We start from the raw sequence: 17,888 nt of genomic DNA, 5'->3' as shown, positions 1-17,888 counted from the left end.
ATCATTACAAAACTGCTGTTCCTGAGCACAATGCTTTCTTTTCTTTTCACTTTTACTTTGCATCAGTTCAAATAGGTCTTGCCATGTTTTCCTGAAACCACTCCCATTGTTATTTTCTACAACACAATATCTATCACAATTATAAAGTATAATTTCTTCAGCCATTCCCCTGTTGGTCAGCATTCCCTCAATTTCCAATTCTTCACTGCAAAAAGAACTGCTATAAATATTTTTGTATCTATAACTACTTTTCCTTTTTTCTTTGATCTCTTTAGGATAAAGACCAGTAGTGGTATTGTTGGATCAAAGGGTATGCACAATTTTATAACCCTTTTAGGCCTAATTTCAAATTGTTCTCCAGAATAGTTGGGATTAGTTGGACCACTACTCCAACCAGTAGTTCATTAGTGCAGCTATTTTTCCCTCATCTCTCCAGCATTTGTCATTTCTCATAGGTGTGATGTGATACCTCAGAATTGGTTTTACATTTGCTTTTTCAATATTGTCTTAGAGTGTTTTTTCATGTAACTATAGATAGCTTTGATTTTTTTTCTTCTGAAAACTGCCTGTTTTATATCTTTTGACTATTTTATCAATTGGGAAATGGCTCTTTTATACATTTGACTCAGGAATAAATACTTTATTAGAGAAACTTGGTGTAAAATTTTTTGATATTACTTCATTGTGGTACTTTTTAGCAAAATATTGTTTTCCTGATTATTGCTTTTTAATTAACTCTGTTTTTGCTTTTGTTTTGTCTGATATCACCTTTTTTAAAAAGTTAAGCTGAAAGGGGCAGCTGGGTAGCTCAGTGGATTGAGAGCCAGGCCTAGAGATAGGAGGTCCTAGGTTCAAACCCGGCCTCAGCCCCTTCCCAGCTGTGTGACCCTGGGCAAGTCACTTGACCCCCATTGCCTACCCTTACCACTCTTCTTCCTTGGAGCCAATACATAGTATTTTATTTTAATGAAGCATATTAGATTCTGATACAGTTCTTTGTTTTAACTTTGTGTCTTTCAGTTTGAAGTGTGTCTCTTGTAAACAACATATTGTTGGATTCTGATTTCTGATCCATTCTGCTAACCACTTTGGTTTTTTGGGTGAACTCATCCCATTCACATTCAAGTTATGATTACTCTGTTTTTCTCCTCATGCCATTTTCTTTTGTTTTTTCACTCTTTGTTTTCATCCTATCCTCTCCCTCAAAAGTCTATTTTGCTTCTAACCATTGCCTCACTTAATCTATCCTTTTTTTTTTTTCCCTTCTTTTTTTTTAAACCCTTGCACTTCAGTGCATTGTCTCATAGGTGGAAGATTGGCAAGGGTGGGCAATGGGGGTCAAGTGACCTGCCCAGGGTCACACAGCTGGGAAGTGGCTGAGGCCGGGTTCGAACCCAGGACCTCCTGTCTCTAGGCCTGACTCCCACTCCACTGAGCTACCCAGCTACCCCCATCTATCCTTCTTTTTATCTCTTCCCTCCCCCTTTATTTTATCCTCTTACCCTCCTGTTTTCCCATTGGGTAAATTACATTTCTATACATATCTGAGTGTATGTTTTATATATATATATAATATATATATATGTATGTATGTATGTATGTATGTATGTATGTATGTATGTATGTATGTATTCTTTCTACTTGGAACCAATTCCAGTGAAGTTTAATTCCCATTTTCCTCTTTATAGTAAAAGCTCTTCTTGTGCACTTCTTTTTTGTGAGAAAAATTCCCCATTCTAACTTTTACTCCCAACTAACTGCTAATTCACTTCACAAAATATTCATTTTTCCCCCAAAATTTTAATTTTTCCTCAATTACATGTGACTACAGTTTCTAACATTTTTCAAGAATATTGATCTTGAATTCTCTACCTCACCCCCTTCACCCATATTGAGATGGTAAGCAGCCATGTAAAGCATTTTCCCATATTAATCCTTTCATGGAACGAAATTTTAAAAAAATAAACAGAAAGTGCAAAAAGTTTGCTTTGGTCTGGATTTAGACTTTGTCAACTCTTTTTTTTTTTTCTGGAAACAGATGTCATCTTTTATCTTCAGTCCTTTGGGATAGTTTTGGATCATTGTATTGCTGAGAATAACTGTTATTCACAGTTTTTCATTGTATAGAATTGCTGTCACTGTGTTCAGAGTTCTGGTTCTGCTTATTTCACTCTATAAGTCTTAACAGGTTTTTCTGAGCTCCTGCTTATCATTTCTTAGAGCACAATAGTATTCCATTACAATCATATACTATAACTTAGCCATTTCCCAATTGATGGGTATCACTTCATTTTCCAGATCTTCCAAATAAGATCTACTTTAAACATTTTTGTACAAAATAAGGTCCTTTCCGTGTGTGTGTGTGTGTGTGTGTGTGTGTGTGTGTGTGTTAATCTCTTTGGGATATAAACCTAGCTGTGTTATTTGCTGGGTTATTGGGTATTTGCAATTATAGCCCTTTGGGCATAGGTCCAAATTGCTCTCCAAATTTCTCTAATAGTGATTTAGAGCATTTTTTGCATGACTATAGAGAACTTTAGTTACTTTATCTAAGAACTGCTTGTTAATATCCTTTGACCATTTATCAGTTAGGGAATGACTTGTATTCTTAAATATCCAACTCATTTTTATAAAAAATTTTTGCATAATCATGATTTTTTTTTAAACCCTTACCTTCCATCTTGGAATCAATACTGTGTGTTAGCTCCAAGGCAGAAGAGTGGTAAGGGCTAGGCAAAGTGGGTTAAGTAACTTGCCCAGGGTCACACAGCTGGGAAGTGTCTGGGGCCAGATTTGAACCTAGGACCTCCTGTCTCTAGGCCTGGCTCTCAATCCACTGATCTGCCCAGCTTCCCCCACACAATCATGACTATTGTATTACTTTCTGTCCTGTTTATCCCTGTTTAGGTTCTGACCTCCATTTCTCCCAATTTACCATCTTTTCTATCAGTGTCGTCCTCTTCTCTTATCCCTTTCCCCTCCTAGTTTCATATATATGGCTTTTTCTATACTCAATTGTTTCTGTATGTTCTTCCCTCACTGAACCAGTTTCCATAAGATAAAGGTTCATGAACTCCCTTCCCCACCTCTCTCATCTTCCCCTCACAACTGTAAGAGCTCTTTCATGCCTCTTTTAATTTTAGTTCAATTTAATTTATTTCATTTTAATTTTCTCCTCACCCCTCATCTGACTGCATTCCTCTTTCTGATACCTTAATTTAATTCAATTTTTTATAGCATCCCATATCAATTACATCCTTGCCCCCTCTGTGTATACTTTTAACCACCTTAACACACTTGAATATTATTGAATATCTTTTGATTTCTCTTTCCTGTTTACTTTGTTATGCTTCTCTTGAGTCTTATATTTGAGAGTCAAATTTTTTATTCAGCTCTGGTCTTCTCTTCAGTAATGTTTGAAAGTTCTCTATGTCATTGAATATCCATTGTCCCCTCTAAAAGATTACAATGCTCAGTTTTTCTGGGTAAGTGATTCTTGGTTGAAGTCATTTGCCCTCTCGAATTTCATATTCCATGCCTTTTAATCCATTAATATAGAAGCTGCTGAACCTTGATTGTGTCTCCATGATATTTGAATTGTTTCTTATTGGCTGTTGACAGTATTTCTCCTTGAACTGGTAGTTCTGGAATTTGGCTATAATACTCCTGGGAGTTATCCTTTTGGGATCTCTTTCAGGAGGTGATGGATTCTTTCAATTTCTGTTTTGCCTTAAGGCTCTATAATGCCACAGCAATTTTCCTTGATAATTTCTTGAAAGATAATTTCTAAGCTCTTTTTTTGATCATGGCTTTCAAGTAGTCCATAATTCTTAGATTCTCCTAGATTAATTTTCCAAATGAGTTATTTTTCCAATTAAATAGCCATTTTGTCCTATTTTTTTCATTCTGTCGACTTAGATTGTTTCTTGATGGCTCATGGAGTCATTAGTTTCCACTTGCCCCCAATTATAATTTTTAAGGCATAATTTTCTTGAATGTGCTTTTGTACTTCCTTTTCCATTTGACCAATTCTATTTGTAAAAAGTTCTTTTCCTTAGTGAATTTTTGTATCTCATTTTCCATAGAGCCAATTGTACCTTTCAAGAATTTCTTTTCTTCAGTACATTTTTGTATATATTCTTCTATTTGGCCAATTTTACTTTTTAAGAAATTCTTCTCTTCATTGGATTTTGTGCCTCTTTCACCAATTGGTTTATTCTATTTTTTAAGATATCCTCATTCCTTCAGTATTTTTTTGTACCTTCTTTACCAAGCTGTTGATTCTTTTTTCATGGTTTTCCTATCACTCTCATTTCTTTTTCCAGTTTTTCTTCTGACTTTCTTATTTGATTTTTAAAGTCTTTTTTTAAGCTTCACCATTAAAATCTTTTTGTGTTTGAGAGCAATTCTTGTTCTTCTTGGAAGTTTTGGATGTGACAACATTGGTTTTTTGTTGCCTTCTGAGTTTGTGTTTTGGTCTTCCCTATCACTAAAATAACTATCTTTGTGGAGTTTCTTTCCCTGTTGTTTGCTCATTTTCCAGCCTTTTCCCTTTTAATTTAAAAAACTGGTAAAATTGGGCTTTGCACCTGTGGTGAATGGGGCACTGTTCCAAGCTTCAGATTCTTTGTGTAGCTGCCTTTAAACCTATCTCTGGGGATCTTATCTGCATTTAGTTCTACCCAAGGTGGTATGATGAAAGGAGAGTTTTTTGGGCCTGAACGCTGGTCTGTGAGTAACCCCAAGCACACTTTTCTACCTTGGAATTGTGACCAGGATCCTCTGCTCCCGCTTTGGCTACAAGAACTGGTATCTACTATTGCTCCTCCTCACCCTGAGATTATGTCCCCAACACTGCAACATGGTTCTGTGTATGGGCACTATGACATGAGTCTTGTACCAGAGCCAGCAAAGAGACCCCTGCAATCTCCTTCTGAGCAGTTGTCTAATATTATTCTCCCTCCCCTCATCTGTGACTGAAAGCTCTAGAAGCTTTTACTGCTACTTCAGCTCCACCCAAGGCCTATTGCTATTATGGGGTCTTCCCTGTGCTTCAGCTCCACCCCAGTGCACTAGATCCACTGTGCCAGTCTTCTAAATTGTTTTGTGCTAGAAAATTACTTCACAATGTCTTTTTGTGAGTTATGCTGATCCAAAATTTGTTTAAAGACATTATAACGTTTTTTGGAGAGTGATTTGGTCGAGATCAAATGAGGTGTCTGTAGCTTCCCAGCCAAAAGTTTTTCAAAACTACATAATAGGGGGCATCTGGGTAGCTCAGTGGATTGAGAGCCAGGCCTAGAGATGGCAGGTCCTAGGTTCAAATCTGGCCTTAGTCACTTCCCAGCTGTGTGACCCTGGGCAAGTCACTTGACCCCCATTGCCTACCCTTACCACTCTTCTGCCTAGAAGCCAATACACAGTATTGACTCCAAAACGGAAGGTAAGGGTTTAAAAACAAAACAAACAAACAAACAAAGAAACTACATAATAGTCTCATACCAAGTATTGAACCAATATCTGTCGCCTTACAGTTTTTATCTATTGGTAAATCTCATCTTGGGCTACTGGGATTTTTAGTACTTAATGCTGTCATCCATTATATTAACTATTATGTCAGCTTTGTGCCAGTTACAGGCTTAATAGCAAGCATTCCATCTCTTGTCTTCATTTCAAATCATTAATTACAAATATTGATAACAACCTGAGACATAGCACCAGATATCTTACCTCAGGCTGAAGTTGACCCATTAATGTCCATTTTTTGTCATTCAAACAGCTGTGAGTCCATCAGAGAGTAGTAACTTCCAGAATATATTTCCTTACCTTATCTATGTACTCATGGACAAATTACATTCTTTTCAGACAGCACTTTATTAAATGCAATACTGAATTCAATATATACTGAACATAAGTTCATTTGACTCTTAATGAACCAAGGTCGACTTTTGGCCTTGCTGATGAGTAGTGTTTTTTGTGTGTGTTATCAGAATAACCGGAGAAGCATTTTAGGATGGGTTCAAGGCCACCTAGCTAATAGCAGCTTAACAGTTCCATCTTATTTGTAATGAAAAGCCCCAATTAGCAAGACATATTTCCATATACATTGATCAAGTAGAGATTGGGATTTGAGGCCTGAGATAGAATCAGAATCAAGGGCCAAAATAATTAGAAGAAAAAGATACCAGCAGTCCAAAGAGTTGACAATGTAATGCCACCTTCATTTACCTTTAAGCTTTCATGATTTAGTTTTTTTGTTTTATTTTTCCTGATGGGCTCCAAGTGAGAGAAGAATGTGGGTGACCTCATTTGCCTGAATGGAAGCCATCCTATATAACAAATTGATGTTTTGCTTTTAAGATAGGAAGGGGAGAAAATCAGCAAAAATACATTTTAAAGTCTGGTAATAAGTGTAGTTGGGAAAACTTGTGGACTTCTCACCTCTACAGAGGGATGAGGTAAAAGTGTCTTCTATTTTCTTTTAAGTCATAGTTGTTCATTATAAGTTTGCAGTTTTCCCTTTTGATTTGGGTGGGGTGGGGAGGTAGAGTTCTCTACATTGTTTTCTTGGCTCTTCTCAATTCACTGTGCATCATTGTATATAGCTTACCATACTTTTGAGTTTTGTCTGCCTCAAATATGATACCTGTGATGTAAATTTTTCCATATTTCTCTGTATCATATTTGTCATTTCTTTCCTTAGTCTCCTTTGTTTCCACAAAAAGTGATATTGTAAATATTTTGTTATACACAGAGGCTTTCTTTTTATAAATGACCTCCTTTGGGCTAAAAGCTTAGTCCTGAAATCACTTGATCAGTGTATGGACATTTTTAATCACTATTTTTATAATTTCAATTTTTTCCCCAAAATGGTTGAACTGGTTTACAGCTCCACCACCAATGCAGGAGTATTCTTGCAGGAAACAGGTTTGTTAAAATATGCAGCAGTTCCTAGTGTACCTCACTTTGTTTTCCAGGTGTTTTTAATCTTTTCTATAATTTTGATAGTATTTTATTTCAGCCTGGAGTGGTATTACTGTGGTCTAACTCTCATTTTCTTTCCAAGTAGTTCAGTGCCACGTGTCCCAGGTCCATTCTAATGTATTACAAAGTAGGGAAATGTAAACTATTTAGGAAGTCAAAAGGCATTGTACAGTAAGAACTGAACTGAAATGGGGGGGAGGGAGCCTTTATGTTTGTTTAAGCCAGTGGTTCCCAAACTTTTTTGGCCTACCACCCCCTTTCCAGAAAAAATATTACTTAGCGCCCCCTGTCACATACTTTCACTGCTCCCTTACAGTTATTCACCACCCACAAATGCACCTGTGGCCATCACCACCTCCCCTGGATCACTGTAGCACCCACCAGTGCGCGGTGGCACCCACCAGTGCGCGGTGGCACCCACTTTGGGAATCACTGGTTTAAGCCATCGATGACTATGTCTAAATCTTTAGACACATCCTTTCTGGGCCTTTGTTGGTTTCCTTATTTTTATTTTTATTTTTTATTCCCCATTTTTTTAATCTCTTTTGATACAAACCTAATAGTGGTATTGCTGGATCAAAAGGTATGCATTCTTTTAAAACCCTTTGGACATAATTTCAAATGCTGAAGGCCAGTTTTTTAATAATCAAACATGGTTTCCTCATTTTTAAAATAAAGATGTTTAGTTAGATGGTCCATGGTCTTTTCCCAGCTCTGTAAAGTTTGAAGGTTGAGCAGAGATAGCTTTAGGTCCAGAATTTTGTTTTCTTTATGATCTGTGGATGTTGATGCTTCTAGTGAGAAGCCTATGAGCAATGAATGGCTCCTGTTTTCTGCTTGTACCAGACTCCTTCTGATTTTAGTAAACTTACGACCTATTAAAATCTATTAGATTCTTTTAAACCTAACTTTCAAGGTAAGCTAGTAGGACATTTATCCAAATCAGTGTATGCATGGAGAATTAGTACTGTTATTTTATAAGTAATTTTTGAAATGACTTCAGCTCCCTACTAATAATCAAAATTGGTTTAATTCAAACCATACGTTCAGTTGCAGGTTCCATACAGTTTTCATGCTATCTAATGAAGTGCTAAACAATGACTAAATAGGTAATCACTTGTCAAGTGTTCCAGGGGCCCAGGAATAAGCTTTTTGCTTAGTCATTGTCTACCCACAGAGGATGTCCTCTTCAGAGGAATTGTTAATGCCTTTTTGAAGTGTTTTGATATGATAATATCCTTTGTGTGTAAATAACTAATTATATCAACCCTTTTTATAAAAAGCGTAGCTGTCCTATTAAATATTGAAATATTTGGTATTTTAATATTTTCAAATAGACCAAGTATCCTTTTTTTTTTTTTAAAGTGAGTTTTGGATACAAAATTTGTGTGTATGAATGAGACTCATCAATGACCACGGATTAAAGATTCTTTTACCCAGATGAGTAATCTAGATATCAGAGCCTAACAAGCTTTAAGTACATTTAATCAATTCCAGTCTCACTTTACTTATTTTGTTTTCCTACTAGTCGAGTTGAATTAAAAAGGCTATGTGAGATCTTCACTCGAATGTTTGCTGACCCTCACAGCAAGGTGAGTTTGGATGGCAGCCTGAGAGCTCTTACGTTGATCCTTACCTGCATGTTCATGGCACCTGAATTACTAGAATACCTGAGAGTGCAAAATCCACCGGGCAGTGCAGCATTGAGTTTATAGATGTGAAATTGGTGTTATTGACAACATTTATTTTTTCATTTTTAAAAATCTTGCATTTTTAGTAGTTTCATTTATTTAAATGCTGTAAAAAGCTTATTTGTCAATAAAGGGAAGAATCTATTCCATGTGGTAGTGAAATGATAATTTTTTACCTTAGAGTAAAATAGTATCAACTATATAGGGGCAAAGAGCGGATCAAAAATTACAGTAGTAAGAACTGTGTAATTATCTTTAAGCATGATAAAGCATTTTATATACCATGTTTGTCTGAATATAGAATTAAGTGTTATTAAAATATGGCTTATGTAAAATCTGAGTGTACTTTTATAGCCATTATGTTTGCTTTAATGTCTTATCTACTGTATTGGTTCAAATATAGTCTGTAAAATGCAATTTGTCTAGAAAGGGGAAAAAAAACATTATGCACCCATAGGGTTTGTAATTGGGCTTTGTAAAATCTGAAGTTTTTTCCTTTCAAAAAATATAATTTAAGGACATACCCAATATTTGTATTACACACACACACACACACACACACACACACACACACACAGTTGAAGCCTTTGGCTTTAGACTTATTGAATCACTAAGCCAATGTTTCTGAAAGTGGAGTCCCCCAAAATTAGTTTGTGTTTAATGTGTGAATTCACCTATCCAAAGGCTATAGCTACTAGGAACTAAAGGAAGTCACAAATTATAGTGACTTGAAGCCTGAGGCTGGAACAGATAGCATAAAGCTGAGGCTAAAATGCCAATTGAAGGTTTAGTCTCCAGGTCTCAAGAATGAGACCCTCATCCCATGATGAGGATAATTTTAGATTCTCTAGGTAAAAGAAAGCCCTCTTTACAAAGTTTATTTGGAGTCCCTAATATTAATTTATGCCATCATTGTGAAGAGAAAGGGTCAAGGAAATGTAGGTTATTATTAGAGAGAGACAAAGTAATAATACTATTACTAATAATAGCTAGTATTTATATAGCACCTGTTATGTGCTAGGCACTGGTATAGGTTTAGTAAAAAGATTATTTTTCAGGAAAATTGAAAAGATGAAATTTCTTCAGATGTCTAGTAGATTAGTTTCTTTATGTGAGAGATTATAGAAATATACGGGAAACATATTCCAAAAGTATATCCTACCCTTGAGCTTCCCTGATATGGAGACTTTATTATTAAGACACTCAGAATCTTAAACGTGTCATAACAATTGGGAATATTTAAATTTACTGGATTACATATCTACCTTGTATGAGAGTAAAATGATGCCTCGATCCCCATTTGACCACTACTCAGCTGACCTTTCATAAGTTCCTTTGTAACTATTCTACAACCCCTTCATTCTTCAGACTAGTGCCTGTTTCTTATTGTTCTTTGTCTTCTTCCTAATAATTATTTAATAAATGTGTTACTTAATAGTCCTATTGGATATATCTTATTCAAGCTACATGCTGATGCTGTGTATCCTTTAGATCAGGGGTCGGCAACATTTTTGGCCATGAGAGCCATTAACGCCACATTTTTTAAAATGTAATTTCGTGAGAGCCGTACAGTGCTCACAGTGTGGGCTCCTGTAACAGCGCCTGAAAAAAAATTGACTTTATGGCTCCTGCAGAAAGAGCCATACGTTGCCAACCCCTGCTTTAGATGAATATGAGACCAAGTTTTTGACTCCTACTTATTTTCCGCCTACTGGTTGTGGCCCTATGCTCCTAGAATGGAGTCCCAGGATAAAAAAAAAAAAAAAAAACTTATTTTCCTGGTTACTACCAGTAGGCTTGATTCTTATGTATTGAACCATGTTTGGAAAAAATGGTGCAGTCACTAGAAAATTTGGCTACTTTTCTTCTATTGATAGCCCAACCAGCACTATTCTTATTTTCCCTTCAGAGAAAATTACTAAAGCTTTTCCCACAAGGAACTATCATGATTGTTAAAGGGCTCTAGATTGAATGAAGATTAGAGAAATTCCCTATTAACCATCATTCAACACTATTCAGATCCCATCAGCTTGAGAGTAAATTAGCCTATATTAGGGTTAATCATGAAACCTTGAGGCACAAAGACTGTAGTGATAATAGAGGCTAATAAAGGATTTCAAATAAAGTATAACCATTTTAGAAGAACATTATCTATCAGAGTAATAGCTTTAAGAGTTCTTATTAAAACAATAAGATTTACAACATAGAGAATAGAGGAGGATATAGATGGTTCTGGAGATTGATGAAATTTCTGTCACCTATTCACCTCCAGATTGCTGATTCAGAACCAGAATGTGATGCTAATGAAAGAAATTTGTTTCCATCAGATGGCTCTTGTACAGTGAGTTTAATTGGGGGGAAGATTCTCAGTTTAGTTAACCATTTATTAGGTGTTTTTGTGAGATGAGAAACCACCCTAGTGGCTGGGACTCAATTCTTTCCCTTGTGTAATTAGAATCTGTTACCCTAAAAACTACAATTCCTGGCACCCTACTCCTCACATTACATGCTGACATAGGGAGGTTATAAATTTTGTGTAGCCCTGCCTCTCACTCTCTTGATTTGATTGGTGGTTTGGTGGAGGTAGCATGAGGTGAAAACCAGGAAACTATTGCTCACATGGTCTTAATTTTGTTAGATAATTAGGGTTTTTTACTTCTATTTCCTTTTTATTCCTTCTACTTCAAGTAATTATTAATAAACTCTATAAAATATAATTCTTGGAGTGTTGGACATTAATTTAAATCCTACACGCTGTAAACTGTTTTATAAGGAACCCTTCCCCTCCCCCCCCAGGATATCTTTATAAAATTAAACAGATAGATATATGAAGGCACATGCATACATATATACATATATACATATATACATACATACATACATACATATGTAAAATTGATCAGTAAGGTACTTCTTTAGAGCAAGTTGCATTAGCAGGATATGAAAACAAATTGCTGCAGTTCTCCTTGTAGTTGGTTCAATGTTAACTCTAGTTTGGCCCCCTCTTTCACATTAGATATTGCTAACAATCACTTTGCCACATAATGAGAGAATGAAGTTAGGACTTGAATAACAAGTAGAGTACATTTTGATCAGAATCACAAATTGGAAATGAGATTAATTAGAAATCCAGAAGTTTTATGTTAATAAGTTACCTAAAGAATATCAGAATATACCCAAAACTGGATTTCCCTTTGCCTAATTTATTAAATTCTAAATTATTAATGCACTCATTGAATGCTAGATTATAATGAGAAACAGAAGAAGATTATGAAAAGAGACCTGGAAGCCTTCAACACTAGCCCTCTGATTTTTAGCAAGATTTAATTCTTCTGTGCTCCATATTTTAAAGTCCTTTATTGAGGGATGAAAACTTTTATTGTAGCACTGCAGACATTATAAGCATACTTTTTTTTTTTTAAACTCTGCATCATGGTACTATTAATTCACAATGTGGACTAACAAATGGTTTGTTTTGTTGCATGGCCTGCTGTGCGGTGGAATTCACAAAAGAGAGTAAGTCTTTCCCCTTTTTTCCTTTGTTTTTCTGTGACACAGTCTGTGTAATGTGAGTATTTATTGGGGATGTTAACCCAATTGATTGGGTTTCGATAAAAACACCTTAGAAGTTTTTTTTCCCTTGCCTATTCTTTCTCAATGTTTTAATTCTTGATGACCTTTCAGTAAACTAAAATTGACATTAAGAATGAGAAATGATTGATTTTCAACATTATATTCTTTGTAGGTTTTCAGTATGTTCTTGGAGACACTAGTGGACTTTATAATAATTCATAAGGATGACTTGCAAGATTGGCTTTTTGTTCTTCTGACACAGTTACTTAAGAAAATGGGAGCAGATTTACTTGGATCTGTACAAGCAAAAGTTCAAAAGGCTCTAGATGTAACAAGGTAAAAGTATGGGGCTGGAACAATTTCATGTCTTTTCTATGTTTTTGTATCTCCAACAGTTAGCATAGTGCTTTGCATATAGTGTTTAATAAAATACTTACTGACTGACCGACTAGCATCCTGTGCTCATTTCACAGCTACTTTTTCAGTTCATTATATAGGTTGTGTCATTCATCTACTCATGTCTTTCATTCAGAACCTAATTTATTTCATCTATATAACTAACACATCTGATTTCCTTGTTTATCAAACCATGCACACTTTTAATAGTCTAGCTACCACTGCTTTAGCGTATATTTATCTGTATGAATATAAAAGATAAACATATTGGGCAGCAACACACATACACATGTGTGTATATATGCATATATATACACACAAATGTATATGTGCATGGACATATAATTTTAAGAACTGATCGCTTTTTAAAAAATGTATGTTTCATATATTTTTGCAGACCAAAGGTACTTTCTAAATATATTTCTTATTCTTGTATACTCTGAATATTATTTTTCTCAAGTGCTTATTTGTCCATGGTGGATGTCTGTTCATACCCAGATTCTCATTTACTCCAGTAACACTCTCTGAAGTGAGATTTCATTTAAAATTTGACTAATCATGGTATTTATCCATTAATTAATTAGTTAGTTTGTTTGTTTGTTTATTTTTAGACCCTTGCCTTCTTTCTTGGAGCCAATACTGCCTATTGGCTCCAAGGCAGAAGAGTGGTAAGGGCTAGGCAATGGGGGTTAAGTGACTTGCCCAGGGTCACACAGCTAGGAAGTGTCTGAGGCCAGGTTTGAACCTAGGACCTGCCGTCTCTAGACCTGGCTCTCAATCCACTGAGCCACCCAGCTGCCCCCTAATCGTGGTATTTAATGTAAGAGCAAGAGTCCAAGAAAGGAAAGAAAATAACAAACTGAGTGTTAGAAAAATTCCATTCAAGTTTTTTGTCTTCTGTTCATCAAACTCTAAGCAAGTAAATAAATGATTAGAGTCAGATCCTGTACCTTGCCAAATTATTGTGCTCTTAATTGTGTGAGTTATGGATTTGTGGGAAGTATACTGATCAACCTGGCAGATTATTAATACTGTGTTGCAGGTTGGAAAAGAAGAATTAAATATCTTTGATTTGTTTACTTGGGGGAATTCTTACTTATGTTACTTTGTAGACTCTGCCATGTCAACCCATGATTTTTTCTTTAAGTGTTCATGTCCTAATTCTGCCTTTTCTTAATTGTGTAAATAGGGGAGAAATAATTCTCAAATCATATCATAATATGATCCCTTTTTAACTGTTGCTTCCTAAAATTCACATTGACATACGGTTACGGGTTTTAGCCTTTTTATCACAACAGCCATGTGGTTTGGTGGTTTAAATTATTTTTACCTCTATTTTGTGTGTGAGAAAGCTGAGGTTCAGAGGACCAAAATGCAACTTGGGTCACACAGGAAGTGTCCAAGTTGGATCTTGAACCTTCTTTTCCTAACTTCCAAATCCATTTTGTTTTCTTTTATGCTTTGAAATTTTGGTCATTTTTGAGGCCTAATCAGAAATATTTTTTGCATTCTGGATATGTAAAGGAATTATCTTCTAGAACTTGTTACTTGCTATAGGTATACTCTAAGACTAAAAATGCCATCACATGGTTTGGGGAAAATCTTTTTGTAGTTGTTGTAGATCTCATGGGTTAACCAGGAGCCAGTGAAGTCGTTCTGCTTTTGAATAGAATTTCGTGTTTTTCATGCTCGTAAAATCATTACTGAATGTTTGGTTTCTTCTTTTGTAAAACAGGGCAACAGTTTCTTAGCAAGAACTGTAGCAGAGAATCTAAGCAAGAATTTGTCAATAGCAGAGTAATGATGCTTTTGATATAAGGAATTCTCCTTAAATACTGAGCTTAGATCATCTTGGAGATCTTGAAGTATAGTTCTCTCATTTTACAGATGAGGAAACCTAGCCTACAAGAAGTGAAATTTGTGGCTGAATCATTGTCACATAGCTACTTAGTGATAGAACCTAGACACTCAATCCCTCAATTCTTTCTACCAGTGGCAGTCTCACACTGACAACCTAATTTCTTTTAACCCATAAATCTGTAAACAAATTTGTAAAATCAACAGAAAAGTCATGTGGCCAGTGTTTCTAAAGAAATGGCAAATTTGGTTAATACAAATGTTAATTGTGCTATGATAAATACAGTAATATTCATAAAGCACTTAATAAATGTTCCCACCTCTCATATACATATTCCCCCACTATGATCCTTGATACTTTAGAACTATGGGTGTTTTCTAAGTAGAAGTGATTGTTTTATTCTCATCCACACTTTAAAAATGTGTTTTTCTTTACTTGAAAATAAAACATCATTGTATTATTGAACAAAACTAAATTATTTCGTAAGTCAAAAGACCTCCTGACAAGTCATAACTCTTCTACTGACTAAAGGTGTGACCTTGGATAAGACACTTAACTCTTCTGAGCCACATTTTCCTCTGCCATAAAATGAAAGGGTTAGATTAAATGGCCAGCCTTTACTCTAGTTGAGATCATTTTCCTGTTTACTTCCAAGGGTTGTTTTATGGATCAAATTATATTAATGACTGTTATCATGCATTGTAAAGATAAAGAAAGTTCTTGAAACCATAGGAGCTGACAAGATTTAGAAGAACAGTATAGTTTAAGAATATTCAAGACACATCATTACTCTTTTGCTCTAAAATGACAGTGTGCTGCTTTCATAAATAGAATCCAGAGCTTGATTTACTACTCATTTGACTTCATATAGAGATACCTGTTTTCTTATAATCTTCTGTAAAATTGGCAGTATAGATCCATAGCTATTTTATAATTTTTATGAATATGCATAATGGAATTATTAGCAAATTAATTGTGATTTATACTTTATGATGTAGTGAGACAATTCTTTTTGTAACTTATGAAAAATTATCTTACTTCCTTGTAGATACTACATGTAGACTGCAACATCCTCCTTCTTGTCTTGGCTCATTAGTGGAGGTTCTAAGGATTGATTTGACTGGTGGTGATTGAACTCCCTTTTTCTTTTAGGGATGAACTTCAGAACTTTGAAGGTCAAGAGAGATGAGGAAAGGGATTATACAATTTCTAGTAGTCATATATTTAATCTGCTTTGGAGAAGGCTTTAGTTTCAGTGTGAATTTTCCACAAATTCTTTTAGTGTCAGTTAATGAATAAAAATTCATAATTTTAATGCCTTGTCCCTCAGGTTGAATTGGAGGACCCAGCCCTTTAAAATTCACTTTATTCCTTTAAGATCCTTTGATTTTCTCAATTATTTTGTTCATTAATGTCAGTCACATCCCCATTAGATAGAGTAGGGGATGGTCTTTGTAAATTACTATGACTAAACTTGCCATCTTACCCCAAATCTGTTACTGACAGGCCGCTTTGACCGTGGCCAGTGTGGTCCTTTGACAGCAGGAAGGCATGTGAGCCTGATTAGATGACCGTGGGCAAATACTGTGACATCACTGGGCCTCAGTTTCTCTATCTGTAAAGTGAACAAGTTTAATTCCATGACTTCTAGAGTCCTTTTTAGTTTTAAGATTCTGTGAACTTCACAAATGTGTTCTAAGTTCTTTTCAGCTTGTTAAGCCCCTTTTGAGCTTGTGCCTCACTAGCATAATACTCAGGAATTGAGGAGTTTCTCTCCACCCCACAATGAGGCATTGGAGAATAATTATATTTCAGTTAGTTAGGCAAGAGGCATAATGATTTATCAGGCAGAAAGTAAAGTCACAGGATAGTCTCTTTTCCTGGAGGTTTAGGTTTCTTGGCTAGAATCTGACAACAGAGCAGAGTATCTGACTTAGCTCAGTATTTTCAGGATTCTTCCAGTTCATTTCTGGAGTGGCTGCACAAAATAACAACAAATTAAACAGATATCAGACCAAGGTCTGTGTCAAGGGTTCAGCCCAGGAATATGGGATTAGAAGAAAAGACTGGTTCAAGAGGAAGCAGTATATAATTGAGAGATGTGAGGTTCCCGTATCAGAAGCTGGATCAGATAAGCAGAGGTCAAGTATAGATGGACAATAAACTTAATTGGATAGAACATTATTGTGGAAGAACTCAAGCCCATCCACATCTCTTCTTTCATCTTTCCTAGGCAAGCAGGTTAACTCTAGGATATTCTTTCATCTACCTCCACCTCCAAATAAATTTTGCCCAAATGGTATACAGACATTCTTGAAATAATAATCTATTTCACGCATTATGTTTTCCCTGCCTATCTAGATAGAATTGTATAAACATAATTCATAACAGGACATGCTTATTTGTTATTTAAAAAGCAAAATGTTTCTTTTTGTATCTATCTAGGGATTCCTTTCCATTTGATCAGCAATTTAACATTTTGATGAGATTTATTGTGGATCAGACACAAACGCCAAACCTTAAGGTTAGTCACTGTGTTTCTTATAAAACACAAGTATTTGACCTTCATGCCTAATATCTCCACAAGAATTATATATATATATTTGTACACTGATAATATTGAGGAAGTTAGAAAAGTTCTAATATTTTTCATATATGTCTTAGATTATTTTTAATGCTATCATGCTAAAGTATATAAATTCATCGTTAAATTATTTGGGGTAAAATTTGCCAATAATAACATCAGTATAATCATAGGACCTTATATTTATAAATAAAGATGTCTTATTTGATCAGTATTGTTTAAATCTCCCTGGATATTGTCACCACACAAAATTTGACAAATAAAAATTTTATTATGAATTGTAGATTGTACACTTAGGATTTGCAATAATTGAATTTTTCAGGTCAAGGTTGCAATTCTGAAATACATTGAATCTCTGGCCAGGCAGATGGATCCAACAGACTTTGTAAACTCTAGTGAAACCAGGCTTGCTGTTTCAAGAATTATAACCTGGACAACAGAACCAAAGAGTTCAGATGTGAGAAAGGTATGTTAAAAACAAAACAAAACTGTGTCAGACTCTCCATTAGTATTTGTTAAAAAGTGATCTTTCAGTGAATAAGCACTGCTGTTTTCTAAAAATCTCTTCAGACCCAAAATGCTGGTCTGAACATCCATCCATCTTCAGCAGCTATCTATTAATCTCCTAAATACCTACTTCCATTTTCCTTAAAGTTGATCAGTATTTACTATATAGTGAAATAAAGAGCCCTTCAACCAAGATAAGAAAGAAATCAAACTATTATTTTCCAACACACAGAATTAGTGTTTGTGTTTGTGTGTGTGTGTGTTTTCCTTTTTTATTTCAGTTTTGTGTCCTATA

General features: G+C 35.2%; 1 protein-coding gene across 8 annotated transcripts in view; it reads left to right on the top strand.

The window, feature by feature from the left end:
- Positions 1-17,888, top strand: part of CLASP1 (cytoplasmic linker associated protein 1) — a 306,535-nt gene that overhangs the window by 226,736 nt on the left and 61,911 nt on the right. For 5 of the 8 annotated variants that reach the window (XM_044669939.1, XM_044669935.1, XM_044669934.1 and 2 more), the window contains 5 exons: positions 8,513-8,576; positions 12,189-12,191; positions 12,421-12,584; positions 16,948-17,026; positions 17,409-17,552. In XM_044669939.1, coding sequence (XP_044525874.1) covers positions 8,513-8,576; positions 12,189-12,191; positions 12,421-12,584; positions 16,948-17,026; positions 17,409-17,552 — 454 coding nt within the window. The remainder of the gene's footprint in view (positions 1-8,512; positions 8,577-12,188; positions 12,192-12,420; positions 12,585-16,947; positions 17,027-17,408; positions 17,553-17,888) is intronic. The other 3 variants (XM_044669936.1, XM_044669941.1, XM_044669940.1) reach the window with 1 other exon arrangement.

This window comes from Gracilinanus agilis, chromosome 3, assembly GCF_016433145.1.
Source record: "Gracilinanus agilis isolate LMUSP501 chromosome 3, AgileGrace, whole genome shotgun sequence".
Lineage (NCBI taxonomy): Eukaryota > Metazoa > Chordata > Mammalia > Didelphimorphia > Didelphidae > Gracilinanus > Gracilinanus agilis.
The sequence above is the reverse complement of the archived record's forward strand: the minus strand, read 5'-3'. Positions and strand labels throughout refer to the sequence as shown.